Below are 24293 nucleotides of genomic sequence, written 5' to 3'. Positions count from 1 at the left end.
CTCTTAAAGTGAGGTCAACTGAATTTGAGAAATTTAGCAACCTGCTAATATATCATATATATGTATTAAAATCTGAATCCAGTATTTTTATACTGATTAGACTGAACGTTTAGGCCAACAGAAATAAATCATGTGTAAGGATTTAGTGCTTCCCCACCAGAATTGTATTCCTGGCAGTGTGGGGAAACACCTTTTAAACCTTCATGGTGAGTTTACAGGAAGCAGCTAACAGTAACACTAATGGTAAACTGAAAAAAATATAAATGTATATTTTGGTGTCACTACTGTGAAATATTTGCACTTATGCTCAATAGTTCTTAAATTCTGACTGCAGGCTGAGGCCTGGTGGAGAGGTATTTCATCCCTCCCATTTTCCCTGCTGGACTTGAACGCACCGCTGGAGGAAGGTGGGAGTTCTTCTCCTACTTTAAAGAGGGTGTGTCTCTCCGAGAAATAGCCGTCAGTTTGTTGCTCCGCCAAAGTTTTTTCCCCTTTCCTTCTTTACCTTTTTGCGCAGAGTTTGCCGCAGCCCGACTCTTCTCCAAACTTCAGACCCTTCAGGTTATGTCGGAGAGGAGGTGAGAGGGTTTCTACAGGACTCTCTGTGAACGGATTTCCTGCGTTTGTCATAAAACACCAGTGGAGCCAATCGGGGACTTTCATTCATCATGGGGGACGTGATTTCCAGTCACCTGGATGAATCCAAGCGGGAGATAATCACAGGTGAGCAGCGGTTTGTGGAGGTGCGTGCTTGTTTTGGCACATGTGCGTTTTTACGCATCGGTCGCTGACTGAAAGACTCCACGAGTTAAAAGAAATGAGAGTGGGAGTCATTTTTACCAAGATGTTAGTGTGACTGTGGCACTTCTTACTGCTCTTTACAGGCTATAGGGGGCTTTTATATGCTTCTTTAATCACCTGTGCTATCAATATTGACCTACTGTTGCTGTAAACGCGAGGTACTGAGGTTTTTAAAACACTGGGCCATGAGTCTGACGACCCCCCCCCGTTCTGAAGAGACCTGAAAGCAGTCACAAAACATACATTTAATTAGCATGTTTCCCTGTTTATTTCATCCATCTGCTCTCTGACTCTTTTTGTTAGGTTTTGTACTTGTTTTAAAGAGTTGTATGTCCCAGAGTTCCCCCTCTACCACTGCCCAAGAGCTTTTCATTATTTTCTTGTGAGGTCATTTGTTGTATTGCTTCATTTTTATTATCCTGAGCTGTGTCACTTTCAGTAGTAGAAGTGTCTGGCACTATGTAACCATGCTCACTCTTATCGAACTAAGAAAAGAACCCTGAGAAGATAGTGGCTGCACCCTTATCAGCTCTTATAAACGAGCACTTGGCCTTGTTGTTTGGCCTGTCAGAACTTGCTGGGTCATAAGTGAAGTCAGATCTTGAGCAGAGCTGATTGTAGGTACAGTACAGTGTGTGCAGGAGGGAACATGAACTGCTAATCCTCACCGGGTATCAAAGGCAGTGGTCCAGATATGTCAGAACACGTGAACCTCTTTGTAATTGTGACTGATGAGTGTGGAGCTAATGAGCTAAAAGCGGCTTGATTCATTTAACACAGGCAGCCAGGCTGTGATCAGCTGATGTTTCAGTTTTAAACTGAATCCTGGATGAATATATCAACAAATAGCTTACTCAGTGGATAGTCATGAAATGGGAACTTAATGGTTTGCTGGTGCTATTGTGCCAACCACACTATATAAACCTAACTAACTTACTAACCTAAACTAAAAGCTTTGAAGTGCTGCTATGTGTGCACTGTACCTGCTGGGAATGTAGATACAACAAGATACACATACAATGCACAGAGAGGAACTGGGGATCAACTCGGGCCCAAAGCTAAATTTTGCCCTGGGGCCTGAGGAGTTGATCTGACCCCGCCCAGGCCCACACACTGTACAATTCTGGATTTGAACTTTTTCAAAACCACGTGGGCAAATTATTACATTATCCAATTTTAACAGATGGCCAGTTGGGCTTCCTGGTCTGGACCTTGATTTCTTCATTAAGTGTTAGAACACATGCAGCTGACTACCTGGCAGGAAGAGTGCAAAGAGAAGGCTATGTTACACAGGCCAAGCGTCATCTTTTTTTTCTTTTTTTTTCCTTTTCTTTAATGCCCTGAGTGTCCAATTGAGAGTGAGGCACACGCACATGTATCAGATGTGGAATCCGAGGAATGCATGAAAAAGCGTGTCTGTCTGTGTGTGTGTCTATGTGGCTGGATGGAAACCTCCTTCAGGCCTTGAGCTGCACAGCCAGCGCCACGCAGTCAAGGCAGCCAAGACGAGACCAGTGCTTGGCTGGCTTCAAGGGAAGTGCCTGGATTTATCATTAACGCACTCCACACTCACACATTCACTCATTTCACTCATTCCTGATGTGTTCAGAAGGCGATAAAGCCCTCTGCCAACGATCTGATTGGTAGAATACGTTTTCTATGACTCCTTTATCATGTTCATAGATAGCTTCATTACTCAGTGCCATTGTATTGGGGTGATGATTGATGAATGGGCCGCACCTCTCTGTTGTCATCTTGCTGTTAGGAAAGTCTTGCCTTGATTGCTGATAAGAATAACTGTGGGAGTCCCAGAGCCAAGTGAGTCATGTGTAACCAGCCAGCAGCGTGTTCGACTTCCCTCATAACCTCCAGCATGAGGTCAGCTTTGGAGGGAGATGTGGGGGTGTGTGTAGAAATGACTGAGATCACATGGCTAACCTCTCATTTCCTCTTTTGGAAACTGGCATCAGTGCACGTGTGTCCTCAAGTCTGGCTAACGCATTTGCACATAAACATAGCAGCTTTGTGTTTTTTATTGAAAACTGAAACTGAAATCAGTGGGAACTTTGTATTTTTCTAAAAATGGCGTTTGATCTGAAAATGGTCAAATATTAGAGAATAGTGCATCATTTACATTTAATTAGTTTAGATTTCAAAAGTACTAAATGAGAAAATAATTAAATATAATAATGAGAAAGTAGTTATCGTTTGACTATAGGTGCAATGAGTAGTCAACAAATTGATTGATAGAAAAATAATGCTGGCTGCTGGTATGACCAAAATTCTTATCACATTATTTTTTAAGATTCTGGCAGTTTCACGGTATATCATTTGTTTTTTTGGTTGTTCTTTTGCATGACTGGGACTTACAGTGGCTTAATCTACTGTCAGGATTACATAGAATATAGAACATTTTAATACCATCATGTATATTGAGGGCTTTGATTACTATATTACTCTGAAAAATGATACAGTATATGAAGGAATGCATGAAACTGTTGCAGAATGTAAGACATTTTTATTGTTGAAAATGTATTCAAATAGATATTTATGAAATGTTCTGTTGCACAAGAAACAAAGGAGTTACAGTTGTTTCATCTATGCAACGGTATGGCAGTCTTAAAATGAATCGCTAAAGCAATTTTTCATGCAAAAATGGCGGAACATGCTGTTTTAAGCCTCTCAAATAAGGAGATTTCCTAATTTTCTCATGTTTTAAATCAGATTAAACTGACTATCTGTGGGTTCTGGACTGACAAAACAAGACATTTAAAGACATCGCCTCAGACTTTGAGAAACCAGCAAACATTTAACTGCATTAAGTTTTTTTTTTTTGTAAAAGCTGACAGGGGACCACAAACATAAGTTAATTGTGTTTTTAGGTAAATTATACATTACATTGTATTCATCTTAATTATGAAACACAATAATACACTACAAATATACAGGAGGCAGTTACTGTCCTTCCAACAGAGTGCAGTAAACTGACAACTAGTCAGTGTACTGCAGAAACTTATGTTATTGGTTGGGGATGGACTGTAAGTTTTAGAGGTACCCACAAAAGGAACAAACAATGTTTCATGTATATGTGCTCCAGTCATTATAGATGAGGATTTAATTTATTTTTTCTAATGAAGATCACAATAACACACATCTAATTCCCCACTTTAACACAGAGTACCTTTTATGTAGTCATACATAGAGCAGGGCAGGCTTGGTCAGTGGGTGAGGGGCCAGGAAACAGGAAATCCTAACACACAGTGTTTTTCTCTGGCTCTGTTCAATCTTCAGTCTCTGAAGGGAGTGGTAGGGGGGCAACAGGCTGGCTCTCTGTGGCCAGTGAGGTGTGGGACTTTCACTTTCGGCACACACCCTGCTCAGCACAGAGAGGCTTGTTACAAACAGGTTCAGATAGCGGAAATACCTGCTGGACCCCAGAGTGCATACACATACCCTTCTGTTGGAGGCAGAGCAGGTCTGAAGGTAGAAATGATCTCATGAGGTAAACCTCAACAGAGTGTTTGTGATGAGGTTACATCACAGTAAAAGCCAGAGAAAATGCATTATGCGTTATAGAGTAGTTAGCTTTATGAAACCTGGCTTGATACCTCAAAATACAAACTAGTTTAACAAATCTTTCAAGGTAACTAAACTAGCCTACCTATTAAGTTGAGTTAGCCAGCCATCTGACTCTTCAAGATAATGAAATAAAACTTTTTTTTCCTGCACAGGAAATTTCAGACTGCTGTTAAAAAAAGCTGGATTTAAAAATCAGTTAACATTGAATTTTGACAATATGGTATTGTCTGTGAATGTTGTTCCAGCCGGGTAAATGGTGCACAGTTTTTCCTGAATAGGGAACGTAGTGGTGGGCACTGAAGGGCTGTTTGAAGCTGCATTCATTTTTTTTTTTTTTTTTTTTTTTTTTTTTTTTGCACACTTGGCAGAAACAGTTGCTTTTTTTACACACCTAGTAGACACACACATATTTCTGTCGACCTGATGTCCAATATTCACTCCCCAGTTATGTTTTCATTTCCACTCCTGAGAAGAAAAAAAAATCTCTTTAGCTGTTAAATGCTCCACTGTGTTCACCAGTCTTTAACTGTGTCTGTGTGCTGTTTGGTGTTGAGCAGGTATTGTACAGTGGATTTATCAGAGCTTCTTTTATTTTTTTTTTTTTACTGAAAACAGCTGCCTGCTGGTGCTAGAACCCACAGGATTGGGAATTTGCAGGCAGCAAAACCAAAATAATTTGCTAAACAAGGCTTTAAAAAAAGAAAAATTATAGTAGAGCCAAGGCAGACTGGGATGATCATTCCTGGAATATCTAAGTCATCCCAGGTCAATCTCCACACATTCACAACAGACCACGTAACATAAATTACTTCAGAAAACATTCAAAATAGTCAATGAAGTGTTTTCAGTTTCACTTAAGGCATCAGAATGTTTTATTCATGTAGATCATTGTGCATGTTTGCAGGTTTGATTTGCACCTGGCATTTCCTCAGAGCTCTGACTGCACTTGTGTTTGTCATTATGTAGCTCTGGATAACAGAAAGGAGGATACATGTCTTCTTTACAATGTTATTTCCATGCATCTCCTTATCTCCCCCCAGCTCCTTATTGTTGCTGCCCTTTATTGGTTTTATTCTAACACAATCAACTCAGGAAGGACAGTTGTGATGAGGGTGGTCTGTAGAGGGTCTGTCGGTGTTTGGCATCAGTTCATCCTTTTTTTTTTATTCTTGCATCACATACTGCACTAACGGCGAACTGAGCCAGGAAAAAGCCGGAGCAGAGCACTGAAGTTTCCCTGTTGGCCAACGTGAACTCTGAAAAACTGCTCCAGAGAGAAACTGAAGTGACTTAAAGCTCCTGCTCTGCCTCTAATTACCTTGGTAAACACGTTTAAATGGAACTAAATCTGCTTTCATTCGGTGCCCCAGATCCTTGCACAAGCATAGTCGCTGCTTCAGCTCTGATGGGAACACAGTCTAAATTTATGAGTCAGACTATGGGTCTATCTCAGTGGAATGTTTTTGTTAAGCACCGTGGAGAAATGAAGAGGGGGCGGGGGGCTTCTCATGTGGGTCTATTAAATAGCAGTCTCTGAAGTGGACTCTATGATCAGATCTCTATGATCAAGATGTGCTGGGACCGTTGAACTGATGTCAGTGATAACTGGAGCTGCCATGTAAATAAAATGCTTTGTTGGTTAGATTAGATTGCCACAGCGATGGAGGACAACACACAGTCATCATCATTAGAGCTGATAGCTGGCCTCAGCACCGCAGAGGCCCCCTGGACAATTAGTCTGGTAGTCGGCTGCAGCACAACAAAGAGTCAGCTAGACTCACAGCAGCAGCTCATACCGATCCCTGATATGTTCTTACAACCTCTAAATCTGACACACACTTAATGAAAAAAAAGATTTTCTCTATAGAGTTGTGAAATGGGAGAAGTTGCTTGCCTAGAGTTTGTGATATCTTCAGTGTTCCTAAACATGGACACAATGGAGCCTCCTGGATAATATAACAATATAATAGGTTTATGTCATTGCCATCAGTTTGAAGTTTTATTAGTAAAAGTAAAACAAACAAAAAAAAATGTATGTATTGGAACTGATCAGATTGATTTTTTTCGTTCATCTTCCAGTAATCATCTCTCATACCTCCAGATTTATCTGGTGACCGTAAGTTTTAGTATCAGCTCACCAATGACTGAAAATGTCTTCTTTTTGAATAGCGCTGTCATTGTGGTCCAGGCTTTAAGTTTAGACTTCCTGAATAGGCCCTACAGTGCTGCCCAGTACAAAATACATCCCATCCTCGTGTTGTTGTGGGTAGGCACTTTGTTGGAGCTTCTCTGTTTTGGCCATGAAATCTGCCTAATCAGGGATGTTCTCAGTCAGGAATTGGATGGTCAGTGGAAATATTGAAAAGTTTGCTGACGTGTACTAACACAGCTAGGACAGTCACAAAAGGACAGCATCATCATTGAGTGTATCTCCTGCTGTCTTCAATTGTTTGAAATGAATGAGGTCTTTGATTATCCCACAGCTGTCTGATGCGGTCTGGTTGTCATGTGATCACGCTGAGTGGCTTTTCCAAAAGAAGCATGTCAACCATGGTGTGTTTCAGAGCAACCACTTTGAAGCAGCTGCTGTCAGTCTTACCAGATGGATGAAGCTGAAGATCTGGGTTCAGCTGATGAGGTTGTAAAGAATCCTACTATTCACAAATATTAGCACTGGTATTTTAAACCAGTAGACTGAATGAACTGTCAGACAGTACGGACAGGGAACAACGTGAAAGAGCTTTTGAAACAGAGTTTGCACAGTAATAAAGAAACTAATGGTCTTGAACTCATGCAAAGTGATGTCATTATTGCAGTTCCTCAAATCAGGGTCAGGGAGGAAGGGACAGAAGCTTCCTCGAGAGTAGTCATAATCATATGGAGCTCAGTGCTGTGTGACTAAGATGAGTGTCAAACACGGACAGATAATAGCATTGTCTCTGTCTGTGGCTATTAAATGAGTCAGCCTTGACTCTGTCTTCTGGTCTCCCACCCATGATGCACTCATCCCGCAGGTCCCCATCCCCTCCCACCCAAAAGGAGATAGTTAAGTGAAAGTTAACTAGGACTGACCAGAAGCTGTCCAAATTAGGATTCAAATGCTTCCATTTTCTTTAAAAGACAGGTTAAAACCTGATTCTGGTCTTCTTCAATGGTGGAGATGAAATGTGGACTGTTAGCCACGGCTGGCAACTGTAGCAAAGTGGTTGCTTGTGTGTTACTGCCCATCAACCCCTTCAGATCACATATTTTTACATTCAAACTGTGGACATTGCCTGGAATTGCTCTGTCTCGTGTGTGTGTGTGTGTGTGTGTGTGTGTGTGTGTGTGTGTGTGTGTGTGTGTGTGTGTGTGTGTGTGTGTGTGTGTGTGTGTGTGTGTGTGTGTGTGTGTGTGTGTGTGTGTGTGTGTGTGTGTGTGTGTAAATATCACAATATATCACATTGTCTGTTAATTCAATGAATACATATTTTGTATAAAATGACCACATGGAAAGACCTAATTCTTCATTGCATACTTGACAAATAAAAGGTACTTACTCATTTTTGATTATTTTTCTCTTTTATTTAGAACCTTTGTGTACATTTTCAGATAAAGGTATGGGGTCTGTTTTGAGCACTCTTCTTTACTGTTGTAGCTCTTATCCATAGACTCTGTCTATATGGTTTCACGTGATTCATGTGTAGGTGGTAAGAGTAAAGGCTGTTTTTATTCTCGCTGTTCCCGACCTGTCGCGCGACAATGTGACGTCAAAATGACGTAGATCTTGCTGGCCTGCCAGGATTTAGGCCAGGTAGCGCCAGGTAGCGCACCACTCTTTTTTTTTTTTTTCAGCTGAGCGCACCAAAGCGGAAACAGGAAGATGGACGAGTTCAAGGGCAAGCTTTCCAACCAAGTGCGCCTCCACAGGCATCTGTACGATCCTTCAATGAAGGAACACAGAGATGCCCAGAGCTGCCAGAATTCATGGCGAGAAATCGCCATGAATGTTGGAAAAGAGGAGGCCATATGTCAATTTGGAAGAACCTCCGCGACCGATTTGGAAAATCAGAAAAGAGGTCGCCATTGTTTATCTTTTTATTCTTCTTCTAGTGCGTAGAAATAGTGAAGTTGGTAGCCTTTCCTCAGTTGCGACACCTCTGTTCAGGAGAAGACTGCAACTAGTGTGGCAGCCACCACGCGCAAGTATAAATAGTTACGGCGCTCCTGTGACGTCACATTGTTGCACTACAGGACGGGAACAGCGAGTATATAACAGCCTTAAGGTGTAAGGGGTTAGTGGTGTGGAGTCTGTTTTGGAGATCGGTCAGTTTAGGAGTATCTTCAAGCCTTTAGAGTTAGGTCCAAATCTGAAAATGAATAAAGGTTTGTGGGGAAAATGCACGTCTCCAGGCTTTGGTGTATTTGTGGCGTAACTGCATTAGTGCTTGCCAGGAAAGAACCTAGCAGTAAAAAATGGACAGTGTCTAAAACGTGCCACTGGACTTTTCTCTTGGCATCTCTCCTCCCTCCATCTCTCGTTTTCTTAGCTAAGGGTCACATTTCTTTTGAGGCTTCCTTTCCGTAGGGGCAGAAAACAATTCCCTTGTGCTTTTGTATGACTGTGCTGGAGCTGAGGTACAAACAATCGCACTGACTCTCAGGGAATGCAATCCTAGAGTGTGTCCTGAGAGCTACATACGGAGATTGGTACAAGAGCTTGAGAGCAAGGATCTCTAATCTTGGAGAAATCATGTCATTGATTGTTGGCTTTTATTTAGTAGTTGACCCAAGCAAATCTGGACGTAACAGTCTGTTGACGTCCGGACTGAAGTATGATTCATTCTTTGTGGGAGAGAGCTGAGCAGGAGGAGACTGACTCGCACTGACGGGATGTGTAAGAGAAGCAGTTCACTCTTTGGTCACCAGGAAGTTTATTCAAGGTAGTTTGCTTTAATCACCGCACTTCAAACAATGATGTCAGGCCCATCTAGTCTATACTGTTTAAGGGAGCCCATTTGCCTTTTTGCCAGCCACATGTCAGAATTCCTAATGAACCAGTTATGACACATTCTTCTGGTCATTTCCCTTTTCATATCTGGACTCAGTCAGTCCAGTTCAGTCATAATTCCTAATGCCTTTACCAGAAAGCTTAATTATCTACTGAAATGCAAAAACAGCATTTTATAACCACAATACAGAGAAGATAGGATCAAATGGGTCATTCACCCCCCTCCTGTAGTTTTTCCCACCAAGCCCAGATGGAATTCCATTTTGCTAGCTACAGACTGAATGTCTTAGATACAAGTTAATAAACAAATAATACATTTTGCCAAAACCATTTTATTGTAATCAAAATCATTAAAGGTCCTATGGCTTAAGACACCTTTTTGACCCTTTTTTTAATATTCTACAGTAGTTAATACAAACAGGGAGCAAATACAGAAGAGGTATTTTGTAACTCTTGTCCCAGACATGGGGTGGTGGTTCTGCTGGTGGTTTTTATGTTGGAAAGATCCATGCAGAACATCTCTCCAATTATTGAAAATTATTCATTAATTTTGATTTGATTCAATTCAGGGACCGTGCAACCAAAATGGTATCCTGTGCTCATTTCACACAGTCACAGTGCGTGTTAATATTAACACTTTGCAATACCTATGTGCTCCTAACAGGGTGCAACTCTCTCACAGTCCATGTCAGAATTTGTAACTGTACCTGTGGTGCTTAATTTGCTCCAAGAACAACAAACTAAGAGTTAAAATAGGCCTACAATACAGCGATGTAAGTACTGTATTCATTGTTGGAAATACTCACTTTTAGTTACGTGCCATGGGAATTTGAAAATAAAGGCGTATCTTAAAGGTGACAATATGGATCGGAATTTACAGTTTGCATTGATCATAGTGGATAATTGATCATTAAATTGACACATTGATCCAGATTGATGAGGCCTATACATTGTCTGCTACCTGTCAGAGATGGCCAGACAAATGGCATATCTAACAAAATAATCCAAGCTCAGCAGTCCGTGCACTCACTCTTCGGATCTTTCGACCACATCATAGCCTTAAGGACTCATTTGACAGCCAGAGAAAGCTCAAGGAGGACATTTATTTCAGACAACAGAGACCATCTCTGAACAGAGACAGGGGTTTGCGTTGCAGCAGACACACTGAATTGCCAGTAACTAATGTACACAGTATCAACATGCAATGCAATTTAATAGATGCAAAAATCCACAAGAGATGCTTGCTAGCCTGTTTTTTCATTGTATGCTGAGTAAATCAGCAACCAAAACGTAGTTAAATCAGTCCTTATGGTCATTTTTGGATGGACTACTGTTTGGGCATGAGAACAAAGTGTGAACAACGCTGTTTTTTGTTTTCCAAGAGGGAAATCCAGTGTATCCTGTTGGGCCTAATTAGCCGTATTGCATTCAGCCCTAATTTCAATTTTAGGAGATAGTTTGCTCATTATGACAGCCTGGCACCACAATGACACTCTTCTCTCCACAGATGTTAACACTACAGTACAGTGGCCAATATTTAACAAAAGTTGCATAAGACTGACTCCATACAAGCAGATAATATTAAAGTACTCCCATCTGGATGAGGGAAAATCCACTGATTGAGATTCACCTACAGTAGCCTACAGTAGCTCGAACGTGTATCTTCCATCACTAACTATATCTCCAGACAAGACAGAGGAGGGCTTAGCAGTGCACATCTTCCTTTCACAAGTGTCCAGAGGTTTGATGAGCGAAAGCCAACCAGAGCCTTAGCAAACAGCGAGAGTGGTGTGAAATGCCTTCCTACACTTTGTCAACTCTGTGTTTGACTTTCACCTTAACATTTTTTATCACAAAAGTGACAACCTGGCAACCTGCCCTCAGACCAGACCTATAAAGTCTCATTTGACCTACACTGCTGATATAATTGTATCCTGTATCAGGCAAATCATTATTAACCCTTTGATCTCTGCAATAGAAATGCTCTGCTGGTGCCTACATTGGTATTTTTGCTAATGGTGATGTCATTTCTTTCAGTATCTTGAAGTGACTGATATCCCTAAAATCTATATAATCTCAGCTAAAAGCTTATATAAATCAAGAAACCATAATAATTGAAAAAGTATTAAAATTGAGTCATAAATATAAAAAATACCAATATTTGACCAGTTTTTTCATCAAGAAAGAACAAGAAATATGATGATTCAAAAGACTTCTAAATGTAGAAACATGAACTTAATATTTCTGGACACTCCAGAAGTTATTTGAACTATGTACACTTTCTAGTTTTTGGAATTATGCCCAGTTTTACTATAATTTTTAGCTGCTCTCTCCTCTGATCTCCTCCACCTGCACCAATCAGCTGGCAGCTAGCTGCACATCACCCAGAGTGCACAGCGTGATGATGTAAAAGACGAAACCCTTGCTGCAAAAACAATAAATACTCTAGCTATTATAGTTTTTATTTTATGTAGACAGGATAAAAGGTAATGTCTGCTTTTAGAGGTTTACACTTACACCAGGGTATTTGTCTTCATACTTTTTGTATTGAACCACATGTATTGATCAGATCTTTTAAACTTTTTCCTGCACTGTTGAAATCTTCAAATTTTTCACTGTATTAGTTTTTTTCTGCATTAATTGATGACCCTGATTTAATAAAAAAAAAAAAAAATGTTGATGAATTCTGCTCTACGTTAGCAGACCCTGAAGCGGAAATGCTTATTGTGCTGATGGTTTAAAAACACAATATGAAACACAATGAGCACTACAATCATTGCGTAAATATGAAAAATATAAACACACCATGATGTAAACCATTTCTTGTGCAGTGTACAGGGCCACTACTGTCCTAACTGTGGGTGTGTGTGTTTGTGTGTTTCAGCCCGCACCGGGGAGGTGATGGGGGAGTTTGGCCGTCTGTATGAGCAGCAGTATGCAGTGGCTCTCTTTAACAAAGTTCGCTTTGACATAGAAGGAGGAGGTGGCCCGCAACCCCAGCTGCTGCACCGCAAGGTAAAATATCCTCCTCTAGCGCTCCGAGCACAGATGCCAAAATCTGTACTAACTTCTTAAATACACTGTATGTAAGCCCAGTTCGGCCTGGAAAAGTAGATGAAATACTAAAATGATGAGATATTTACACTTATTAAGTCAAAATTATTATGTCAGAAAAATCCTAAACAAAGTAAGCAAAATGCTTCAAGTGTTAAATATCTAAAACAAAGAGCCAAACTTTCCCTAGTAAAATAGTCTAAACTTGACAAAATTCTGATTTAAAGGTCCAGTGTGTAACATTTAGGAGGATCTATTGTCAGAAATGGAATATAATATTTATAGGTATGTTTTCATTAGTGTAAAATCACTTGAATATAAAAATCATTGTGTTTTTAGTACCTTTTTAGAATGAGCTGTTTTTATACCTAGGAATATCATATTCAATTTCTGCCAATAATATCAAATATGTTGTTGGTACTGAAACTCAGGCACCATACTGTATTGACACTAGTATCAAATAAATTCAAGCAATACCTGCCCTGTATGAGTCACAGTGGGCGTTAAGAATATAACCTTGCATTTTTTTGTGAAGATATATGTAGCAGGTTCTGTGCAATGGAGATTCTGGAGAACCTCGCTATGCTGAAATTGGCTTTTGTTTTTTGTCTAGGGTCAAACACATTAAAGTGTGTCATGCTTGTAAATAGCTTTGTCTGCTTTTTACAGTCTATTGACACACAGCTAGCGCACACAGAGAAGTTGGGTCTGGAGTGTAATATTGGGGTGGTTTAAGAGTGCTGTGAGGAATGCAGTCGGCTCTCTTGAGGGAAACAATGCTAACTTGGTGTCTTGGTATTAAGATCCTAATGGATTCATTTGAGATGTGTATTTTTTTATAAAACCTAAACACAGGCTAGCTTTTTCTCTGCTCTAGCAATAAAAAGGCTTTTAAACCAGCCTGTGCAGTGTACTGTCATAACAAAAAAGAAAATGTGTCTTTTCACCTTCTGTGGTGTTTAAGGTTTGAGGTGAAATGTGTTCCCACCCACAGATTCCTCTGGAGAACAAGTCCATCTTCTCGGGCTCACTCTTTCAGTACCTGGAGGAGAACAAGAAATGGAGGAACCGCTTCTTCTTCGTCCCAGACTCATACAACATCAACTATTACGACAACAAAGCGGTGAGGGGGAGATAAGACTGTGCAGTCCGTTTCAGATGATGCTGGTTAGACTCACTGTTTAACATGCTAACTCTGCTCCCTGTCTCTGCTCCAAGGCCCACGACAGACGCCTCCATCCCAAAGGAACCATCAACTGTGCCGGCTACAAAGTGCTGACATCTATTGAGCAATACCTGGATCTGATCAGCAACAGCCTGCCTGGTGAGAGAGAGGAGGAGGAGGAGGAGGGAAAGAGGAGCAGAGCCTCAAGCCGCAGCAATTCATACTGACAGTGTTATGCAAGAATTTCTTTTATTGCACTTTTTTCCATGGCCAGGGGTCTCTAAGAATTGCTGTACTCTTTTGAAAAGCTTTAATCACATCATAAATCTACCACATGCTAAAAAGCCATGATTGTAATTGTAAGTAAGTTAACATTTACACATATTTTGTAATAGGCCTAATCAGTTTGTACGTGCAAACACATAATACACATAATACACATGGGTTGTAAAGAAGAGGAGTTTAGGTTGAGCTGAAACACTGGAAGGAATGATAGATTGATAGAGAATTGAGCTACAGTGTCTGTAGGCGAGGCTGCTGCTCACCTAAATGTCAGATTTAATCCTTGAAAAAAAGAGAGCAAACCGGTTGTGTTTGAACCTGCCAGAGGCTGCTCAGAACCCCCTAGGTCAAACTACTATAATATTCACATCAGTTTGCGAAGTAGAAGTGGAAGTAGCAAACAGTAGCAATGCGCACTGTCAACTGGTTAAAACAAGGGTAGGCAACCTGTGGCTTGCCAGTATGCTCGAAATGCAGCGAGAAATTAGCATTATAAAGATAAAGTATGTTTTTCTGTATTTTTTCTGGCCCAAAAGGTCTCTTTTGATAATTTCTGATAATCTAGCACTTTGATTATTATTATCCCCGGCTCCTCCTGCCACATGTCGAAGTATCCTTGAGCAAGATACTGAACCCCAAATTGCTCCCGATGCCATGCATTGGTGTGTGAATGTGTATGAATGTTAGTTTCTGTTCGATGGACTTTGTCGTGTGTGTGTGTGTGTGTGTGTGTGTGTGTGTGTGTGTGTGTGTGTGTGTGTGTGTGTGTGTGTGTGTGTGTGTGTGTGTGTGTGTGTGTGTGTGTGTGTGTGTGTGTGTGTGTGTGTGTGTGTGTGTGTGTGTGTGTTATTGTGGCACGTAGTGTAAAAGCACTTTGAGTGGTTGGAAGACTAGAAAGGGGCTGTACAGGTCCATTTACCCTACTGGTCAATGGGAAAAAAAGTTTCCAATAGCCTAGATTCACAAGTTTGATGTCACTGTTTTGCAATGCGCAACTGTCAGAAAAACATCCCGGCATTGATAAAAGAAATTGATAGGCTTGGAAGCATACAATTATAATGGATCGGACCATTTGGAACCGGTTCTCAACTGGAACTTCAATGAACTAATGAGCTAATCAATCAGATTAACAAACCACGTAACATAGTCAAACTCTTACAGAAGCCCGTCAGGAGCAGAGCAAAATCAGTCACAGAAACTACAACCGTAGCTCAGGCCGTAGCTGCCAGTAGTTCCTCAGAGGACACTGATTGGTCCTAACCACTGTGGTTGGATACTCGTGTGATTTCTCGATCTCGCTACTCCAGCTGCCCAGCAAGGTTATACAAATGTCACAATGGTCACATTTCTAAACTGAAAATTGAAAATGTCTTGTGCATCATTTTAGATCCATATAATAGAATTCAGCATGGCATCCTGTGAATGATTGAATCTTGACACAACATGCTTTAGTAATTCTGAGGTTCAGACTAACTGCTCAGTGTGTTTATGTTGTCATTTTTTCCAGGGGTAAAAGCCAAGATGGGAAGTTCACCCTTCCTAAAGTGTGCCACTCAGTTCCCTCTGATCCTCTGGCACCCTTATGCCCGGCACTACTACTTCTGTGTGGTGACGGAGAAAGAGCAGCAGAAGTGGCACGCTGTCCTCCAGGACTGCGTCAGACACACCAACGATGGTGAGTCACACCACTGAAACGCACTGAAGGACAACAGCACGATCTCAGCAGTGTCTATGACTAGTGGCAGTTATGTTCTTATATTGGTCATTAATGCTCCCTATTAGTTGACGATTTACTGATGTTATGCTTGGTGCTTTTTTTAACAAAAAGATACAAGGCACAAAGACACATCAGCCCACACTGATGTTCTGGGGCAGGTTTATGGCCTAAATATGGACTGGAGTCCTTTGATTTAGTCTGTGGTTCCTGAGGGCTACAAGCTGAAGGGAATGGATCAAAGCCTCGCCACAAGGCCTCTAGAGCAGTCTGTGAGACTGAATATCTGTGGCTGAAACATATTGGGCAATTTGCTGTCTGTTGGCTGGCCTTATTTGCCGCAGAGACATTCAGGCTTCTGTATCTAGCACAAAAACAGTTGATTCATGTTGATAAGGGCATAATGGAAAAAAAGTGTCACCTTTCTGCCCCTTTTCAGAAACCTTTAAGTGGATTTCAGTTTGTAAAGTAATACCTGATGATGCAACAGTTCCAGTGAATTGGCAAGTCTTGTCTCGTCTTACATGTTCTTGCCCCAGTATTGTTATTCAGTGCATAATTTAATGTTTTGTTCGCTTCTGAATTGTGGTGCAACTTGATCCCACTTTATTCAGCCACTCTCCAGCATGGAGCTGTGTATTTTGGGAAACATTCCTTGAAGTAATATTTTGGATGCACTTTTCTTTGCACTTGTATCTTGCAACAGAACTGATGAGCTGAGTGTATTGACCAAACATGGTCACCCTCTGCAGTCATCCTCATACCGGGGGTGCCCCCGTTGTCTCCATCAGAGGTCATAGCTGTTTTCTAGAGCACTGATATGTTTGCTTTTAACTTTGCGTTCACATGTGCTGGATAGCCCACACATCCTGCATTCCTTACAATGAAGCACATGAGAAGCGGTGCTAGTGTGTAAAGTAAGGCAGCAGACTCCAAACAAACCACAACAATGGCAAAAAGCTTTCAATTGAAGCTAATGGAGTTTGTCACCAGTTCGTCTTTTTCGGCAGTGATCTCTACAAAAAGAATCAACCAGTTCAAATACTGCCGCCCTCCACTTCACAATATCTTGTGTCATTTCTGGACGTGCAGGGCTCAGCTAGTTAGTAATAATAAATAACATTTAAAATAAAGCTTACATGGTTAAAGTTGAGAAACAGTCATAGATAGGTTTAGGTATAAAAAGTACTTGGTACTTGAATAGGTTAAGTAACGTTATTACATATTTGACGGAATTTAAGTATATGAGTAAAACGTAACTTACGTAACATATCTGATGTAACTTAAAAGTATAGTGTGTAGGATTTAGGGGCACCTAGTGGAGTAGTTGCAGATTGCAACTCCCTCACTTCAACAGTGGCCGGAGGTCTACTGACCAAGCAGTAGTATTTGACTACTTAGGAGTGAGACTGCATTGTAAAAAATATAGTCAAACAAACCTTAACAAACAATATTTGAGTTAGTCCACAAATGTTGCAGAGTGAAGATGGAACTTTTCCGTGCTTCTTCTGAGTTCTCAGCTGCGTATGTAGCTGCCACAATCGGAGAAGGATGTGAAACTGGCACAGATCTGAAAGTAGAAATTAGAGTAAATACATCATGGCGTCATGCCATGACATATTTACCTGGTTGCCATGGTGCTCAGCATAGAATGCAAGAGGTAGGACCAGGAGGAACCTGTCACTTATAACAGGAGCTTTGTTCTGACTTCACCTCTACTGTTGATTTTAGCAGAGGCTTCATTAACTAACAGGTGCTACAGTTTATCCAGAAGACCTATACTTACATTCTCAGACTGTGTGTGTGTCTGTGTGCGTGCGTGTCTGTGTGCGTGCGTGTCTGTGTGTGTGTGTGTCTGTGTGTGTGTGTGTCTGTGTGTGTGTGTGAGTGAATAAATTACCTCTGAGCTGATTACAGCTCTGCAGCAATGCAAACAGTGTTTTCATGTGAGGTACATACAGACAAAGCCAGTGGAACTGCATGAGTGGTAAAATTAGAGACTGTGATTCAGGAAGTTTACACATCCAACATTCAAGGTACAATATAGCCTTGATCTAGGACCGTCACAGCACATACCACAGTCTTGAATAGTCATCTCACAGAAACTGGACATTAAAGTCATTTAGGTTTTCATAAAATTGGTTGGAGCTAACAGGATTGAAAATAGGATCCAGTGGTAAGCAGTCTTCTTAGTGACATATAAGGTGTAAAACACATGACTTATTCTGACACAGAGTTATCGCCTACCAAAGTCAGTACAAACTGATCAAAGATTTTGCAGTATTCTTCCTCTCACCAACTGGGGTTCATCTCTGGGGAAGCTAAACTAAAAAGTGGTTCAAGGCAGTTAGTGTAGATGCATGATTTTATTTTCAAAGCTTAAGGGGCAACGGGAAAATACAAAGGTTGTACAATGAATTGAAAGTTTGCAGTTGGAAAAAGATGGAAGTGTCATAATTTGACAAAACCTCCACAATGTCTCTTAAAAGTTTTTACACTCACTTTGTCTAAAAAGAGTTGATGCGATAAAATAGGTGATAAATAAGGAGTGAATTATGATGTAGTGAATATTACATGACAGACCAGGTGTTTGGTCCTAAATTGGGTTTAAACATACTGAAATGAAGTAGCAAAGGTCTCTCTGTTAATGATATCCAGTATAAATTTCCCTGGAGCTGTTACACTCCCTGCTGGATTCGTAAGGGAGACTCCCCACTATAAATCACCTGTTACTGCCATCTCTCTGTCATCATCTTGCTCCTGAAAACAACAAATATGATCTCATATAAGCTGAAACCTTGGGCCCAGAAAGACAGTTTATTTGCCTCAACCCCACTCAACAGTCTCTTGTGTTGTGCAAAATGATTGTGGTTGGCTTTGCATTCATATTACATCATTTTCTATATCCACAATCGATGTTGTCAAGAAGATTGCCAACAGCTGGTATTTTCAACATTATTACCAAAACATACTTTGGAAAAGCCCAGCAACTGAATTCCCTGGTTTCTCTGACATGACTATCTGGGATCATGATACATGAAGGGCTAGGTTTCAAACTAACATTTGCACGCAATAAAATTCAATCATGTCACGAGACAAGATTTTTTTTTTTCACCCAATGGCAACATTTCTGCAATATTTGTGCATGGCAGCTATGGCATTGTTTATGTTAGAGAAAGTGGTTACGGGTCTTTTTGGTCTGTGCTGGGAAGCGAACTCTGATCTTCACATGGCACGCCCATCTTCCTCCACACCCTCGCCACACAAAGAACGCACTGCTTTGTGTATTGACACTGGATGTTGGCATTGGGTGTAAATGATAAGGTCCAATATAAACAGTGTTGGGTCAGATTTTTATCTAATCTGACTAATCTAATACTAAAGAAATGGATGCAGCCACAAATATTATCTTTTCTTGTGTAAAAATCTCAAAACATTTTCAATGCAAAATTAATTCCACTTACCAGCATATTTAGAGTCATGTGACACCAACTTAAGAAAACAAAGTAACACAGTATAGGCCTAAATATTCAAAACTTTTGTTGTTAGCGCAACAGCATTCACAGTGTTTATCCTTCTTTGTTAATGAAGGAACCGGACCATAGAATATGGTATAGCATGTTTAACAGAATGGCCACTGCCAGTACCATTATATGGTAGAAGGTGTGCTGAAACCTCCTATTTGTTCTCTTTTTTTAAGTTATTTATATATTTGGTTGTGTTTTCAGCGACACACAGCTCCCCAGGCCTCTGCTTGGTTTTCCCTCTGCTCACTGAACTGGATCACAGTCTTTAAACCAGCTTTGTGCTTGACAACTTGAAACAAGACTTGTGTCATTTTCAGGTCATAAATCAGTGTGCAGTTTACACAAAATGTAATACAGCTATGGCAGTGAGTCACTTTATCCGATGTACCACTCAGGGTTATACAGTGACGTGTATATTTCTTGGTAATTGAGAGATTAGATGGCAGTGCCAGAGGCAGCGAGTGGTTTTTATAGTGTGGCTTAACAACAGCACATTGTTTAGACTACACTGTGTTGTCTGCTCTCTATCAGTATTTCATTTCTTTAAATTCCCTCAGTCTGTCCAGCTCTGACTGTTGCTCTTTCAGTTAGTGCGTTAACTACTGCAGTTTTGTTAGCTGTACTTGTATGAAAACCTGCATATGTGTGCAGCTGAGTAAAGCAAAATAAAAGTGTATTTTCAGATTTTCTCACCTCAGAATCAGATTTTTATTTGCAGCTCAATGTCTTAGCCGTGCACAGCGTTGATTGGAAGCCTGTGTGAGTTGTGAGGGGCTGGGGGCTGTGAGGAACCTGAAAGAGGAAACAGCACCAATAGTTAACATGCTTGAGCCATGACACAGGCCAGCTGCATGACGTATGAGCGGCTGAATGACTCCATATGTTCTCTGTGTGCCACACAGAGCAACACTTCAGAGACCTGCACTGGGTTTCTAACAGCTCTGTTAAAACAGTCAAGATGCAGGCCAGCAACTCATTCTTCTCTGCACAGAGGGTTTGGTCACTGTATGAGGCAAAATGAGCCCCTATTGAGTTCCTGCTCCCCATCCTCTCTGTGCATTGTCCTATCATCTTCAATTAACAACCATTTTGATAATCCATTCGTCATTTAGGTCATTCATCAAGCTGGCATTGTCATTATTCAGCTCGTCAAATGTAAACGTTTGATATTTTTTAATCTTTTAGCAAATTTTTGGGGTTGTTGGTTGGACAAAAAAACAAGCAATTTGCAAACTTCACCATGTGCTCTTGATAACTACGACAAAAATATTCACCATTTTCTAACATTTAATAGCGGGTTCATTTGAAAAGTAACAACCACTCTACACAGCTAAATCTTTCCTACAGTGCTGGAAGCCTCAATGTGTACAAACTGAAGTTCCCCACACTTGATCCATGCAATATATGACTTTATTGAGCAAGCTTTCAGACTGTGTGACCTTCATCAGCATCAGAGCATACAAAATACAACATAGCTGGTTAATTAAAAGAATTAAAATAGTGAAACACTTACCCCTCAAAGAGAGAGTGCAGAATGATTAATGCAGGTTAAAAAGTGCAAGTTTTAATGGAGCACCAGTAACTGTGATACACCATGCCTTAATTCCTGCTTCTCACCTGTGTGGGAAGTTATGGTGACTGAGAGTGGAGTGACATACATCTGCATTCAAACCTGGGAGGTCTTTTCTAGTGGATTGAAGGTTGTAGGGCGAGGGACAGGAGGACCAGGAAGGTTTTGTCTAGGAAGAAGAAGCAGGTACCATGACATTAAGGTCTGTCAGAAAACTCTGTTTTCATCAGATGGATATAGCAAGTTTACCACCTTAGCCCAGTAACATTTTGACCTTTTTTTTGGTCATATTTCTGGCATCTCCACTAACGCAAATTGACAATCACTACTACTTTTGAGCAAACTAGATAGGTGCTCAGAATTGGATCTCTTTTTTCTCTTAGTATACACACCATAAATATCACCAGAATTTTGCTAAGACCAGTCATTTGGTATGAGCTGCATTGAATAGTATTTTGACGTAAGCCTGAGTCACTTTTAGAAGAAGCCTCAGCTAAATATGGAAGGTGTGACTGATGTCTTGTGATGTACATCAGGAGAAGCAATTTTGTGGGTTCTTAAGATGGAAGAAGAGACTGAAAATCAAAATTTTTGGTTCATTTGAAATCCCCACATGAGCAGAAGCTAAGTCAAAATAATAACCCCCTCTTTGAGAGGGTCTTTGGACTTCCTGTGTCTGCTACTACAAGGAACTCTGCTTCCTATCACTGCCCTGCCCCCACATACATTGTTAGAGCTGGGAGTTCTCACACACTGTCCAGTAAGGCTGGACAGCATTTCAGCTTTTTCTTTAATCACAGCACTCAGTGTTAACATTCTCTTCTGGGTTTTGAGCAGATTTTCATTTTCTTTGGAAGCCAGACAGTCTGAGGAATGTAGAAAAATGTCACTTTTTTTTAGAGGCCCCGTCTTTCTCACGCACCATTTGACTCCGGTGTTGACTACTGCCAGACTAAAATAGCACACACGCGCACATTAAGACCGGTCTTTGGTCCCCATGAGGACTACTGGTCAATATTGTCAGTGATTATACCAAAAAAAGGTCCCGAATAGGTAACAAAACCTTATGTGTATACACAAACGCACACATTCATGCATACATTAAAATAAAGATGAATATGCTCTATACATGTGGCAGTTAGGTCATTTAGGCTGTGAGTAGCAGGTCTTGAACCATAAATGAAACCTAATCTGCTCAGTTGTAGGCATGTTGCTATAGTAACAGACAAGAAATAAAGACTATGAGAACAAATCAAGGCAATTACTATAATGTCTTAATATGAATGGTAAAATATGAAATATATGGTGGAGACCAAAGTAAAGCTAAAAGGAGAGTGGATATCAGCGCAAGTTGGACACCAAGTCAGACACATAGACTGGTGTCTATCACGTGATGCACAGGGGCCGCAAAAGACTTACATGGTCGAGGAAGCAGCTGTAAAATGGTGGATTCATTTTGTGTCACAACCAAAATGAAGCATTTGATCCATTTAGTCAGATACAAGAACCATTTGTGGAAGATCTGGGTAATTTTCTACCTAGAAAACAAACTGTTTTGGCTTCACTCAGCAGCTTCCATAAGAATGAATGGCACCCTGCCTCCAGCGCTGTATCCAGTTCTCCCTTCCAAACTCAACTTCAAATGAATGCTAACGTAGCTCTATGTCTGCTGGATTTGTAAACAGGCAACTTTTTGGTACCCTAGCTTTTTCCCCTGTCCCCAAAGTGGCCAAAAATCAATTCATGCAAGTTAAAGGAAAAGGACTGCTTGATTCAGCAATGCTTTTAATATCATGAGGCGTGCTCTGTTTCTGCTCTGTTAGCCAACACCATTCTCTTTTTCATTTTCAAACATTCTTCTTTTCCATTCTGACGCCTGACATTATAGCATTACTTCTTAGTTACTTTATTTATAATTGGCTGCTTTACCAAGCCCTCGTACGTCCATTTTTACTTCCATTTTTTATTATTTTTTTTACTAACCCTTAACCATACATATTCCTACCAACTTGAAAAAACTTTAAGACCAAGACTTGGGCCCTGGAAAAACTTTTGTCTTTGCAGTACAGCATTAATATATCGCAAGCTGGTTAGCTAGCCTGCTGAGCACCCCATATATTATGACTATAGTAATGGGTAATAGTGTGCTTCAATGCTAACCGCTAACAGCTCCTATCTTCCCATCCCAGGTTTGTCAGAGGATAATAAAGTCCAAACACCAGCCTTCACTGACGCAGTGCGACTCTACCGCCAAGCTCAAAGGAACTATGGCACCTGGGAGATGATGTGTGGTGTACCATCACAGGTAAGCACTCTAGTAACATCTTTACCAAAAAAAAAAAACACACACACACACACACACACACACACACACACACACACACACACACACACACACACACACACACACACACACACACACACACCTGGTATATGTATAGTTTACATATACCAGGCATGGTTCCATATTGTTGTGGGTAAAGCATAAATCTGACTCCTGTCATGCTTCATGTAAACATGGGTATTAATCATGCTCTATCAGCACATGTAAACACATTCTCCAAATTCCTGCCAACCTGATTTCTCCCAGATTTTCTTGTGTGTATTTCACATGGTGAGAGTATTTGCTGTCTTAGTGGTTCCACATAAGATTCACCTTGAAGGGTAAATAAAAGGTTGTATGTACCTTTATTGCAGGCGTGGTTGGGCCCAGGTTTCTATACCTCTTGTACTGAACAGGCATTATATCATTGACATGATATATATGATTATAGACATGAGAGATTCACTAACTGTGGTAGAAGTGCTGTGCAGCGATGGACAAAGTCTGCTGTGTTTTTTTATGAGCATGTAAATCACTATTATCAATTTGACAGGTGTGTATACATGTAGGTGCACTATAGTCAGTCTTTCTGGGTCTGTGAGGCTGTGTTACAGTGATATTATAGTGAATAGACAGATGAATAGTGTTGCTGCTTAATAAAAGTGCGGTCAACACATTCACATTAGACATGATTTTAGAATTGCTTTCTAAACCTCCAATACCCCCGTTGTAGCCGTTAGAGAGCACACGGTTTTTACTTGAAGTCGTCATGCTTCCTCACCTGTTCTTTTGGAGGTTCCTAAAAACATTGTAGTTAAGTAGTTGTAGCAGATGCAAATTCTGATTATCTGTTATTTATGCAGCTCTTAAAAGAATCAGCAAGACTTAAGAAGAAAAAGAAGGGCTTTCTGCATACTGCACAGGAAATATGCTCATATGCTTTTATTTATAATACTTATTATTTATGTATACTACAAGATAATATGTTTCGCTAATTTGTCCTTTTTTTTCCTACAAAATATTTTAGATTTTTATGTTAAGGTTGTCATATTACTCAATGCTTTTACACAGCGCCATGGTGCTCGAGCTAATGATTGGAAAAATACTCTAGTAATTGTATTAACTCACTACTTGGATGTGCGTATGTGTAACGTGTTTGTGTCTTGTTTTCCTTGTAGATCCTGTCTAACCTGGTGATGGAGGGCCTCCTCCCCGAGCTGAGGGAGCTCATCTCCCCCCGCCTCAAAGGCAAACTGTACGAGAGGCAGAAGAACTGGATGCTGGTAAG

The 24293-nt window shown here is 40.6% G+C and overlaps 1 protein-coding gene across 1 annotated transcript in view; it reads left to right on the top strand.

The window, feature by feature from the left end:
- Window positions 1-428: 428 nt before the first annotated feature.
- The window catches only part of niban2b (niban apoptosis regulator 2b), a 36959-nt gene continuing 13094 nt past the window's right edge, over window positions 429-24293 (top strand). Inside the window, exons 1-7 of the mRNA XM_051422286.1 lie at window positions 429-723; window positions 12255-12385; window positions 13419-13547; window positions 13643-13748; window positions 15379-15546; window positions 22872-22987; window positions 24184-24288. Of these exons, the coding sequence (XP_051278246.1) occupies window positions 669-723; window positions 12255-12385; window positions 13419-13547; window positions 13643-13748; window positions 15379-15546; window positions 22872-22987; window positions 24184-24288 (810 nt within the window). The 5' untranslated portion in view covers window positions 429-668. The remainder of the gene's footprint in view (window positions 724-12254; window positions 12386-13418; window positions 13548-13642; window positions 13749-15378; window positions 15547-22871; window positions 22988-24183; window positions 24289-24293) is intronic.

Source organism: Dicentrarchus labrax, unplaced genomic scaffold, assembly GCF_905237075.1.
Source record: "Dicentrarchus labrax unplaced genomic scaffold, dlabrax2021, whole genome shotgun sequence".
NCBI classification, from domain to species: Eukaryota; Metazoa; Chordata; class Actinopteri; family Moronidae; genus Dicentrarchus; species Dicentrarchus labrax.
Note: the sequence above shows the minus strand (reverse complement) of the source record. Positions and strands in the feature narration are given on the sequence as shown.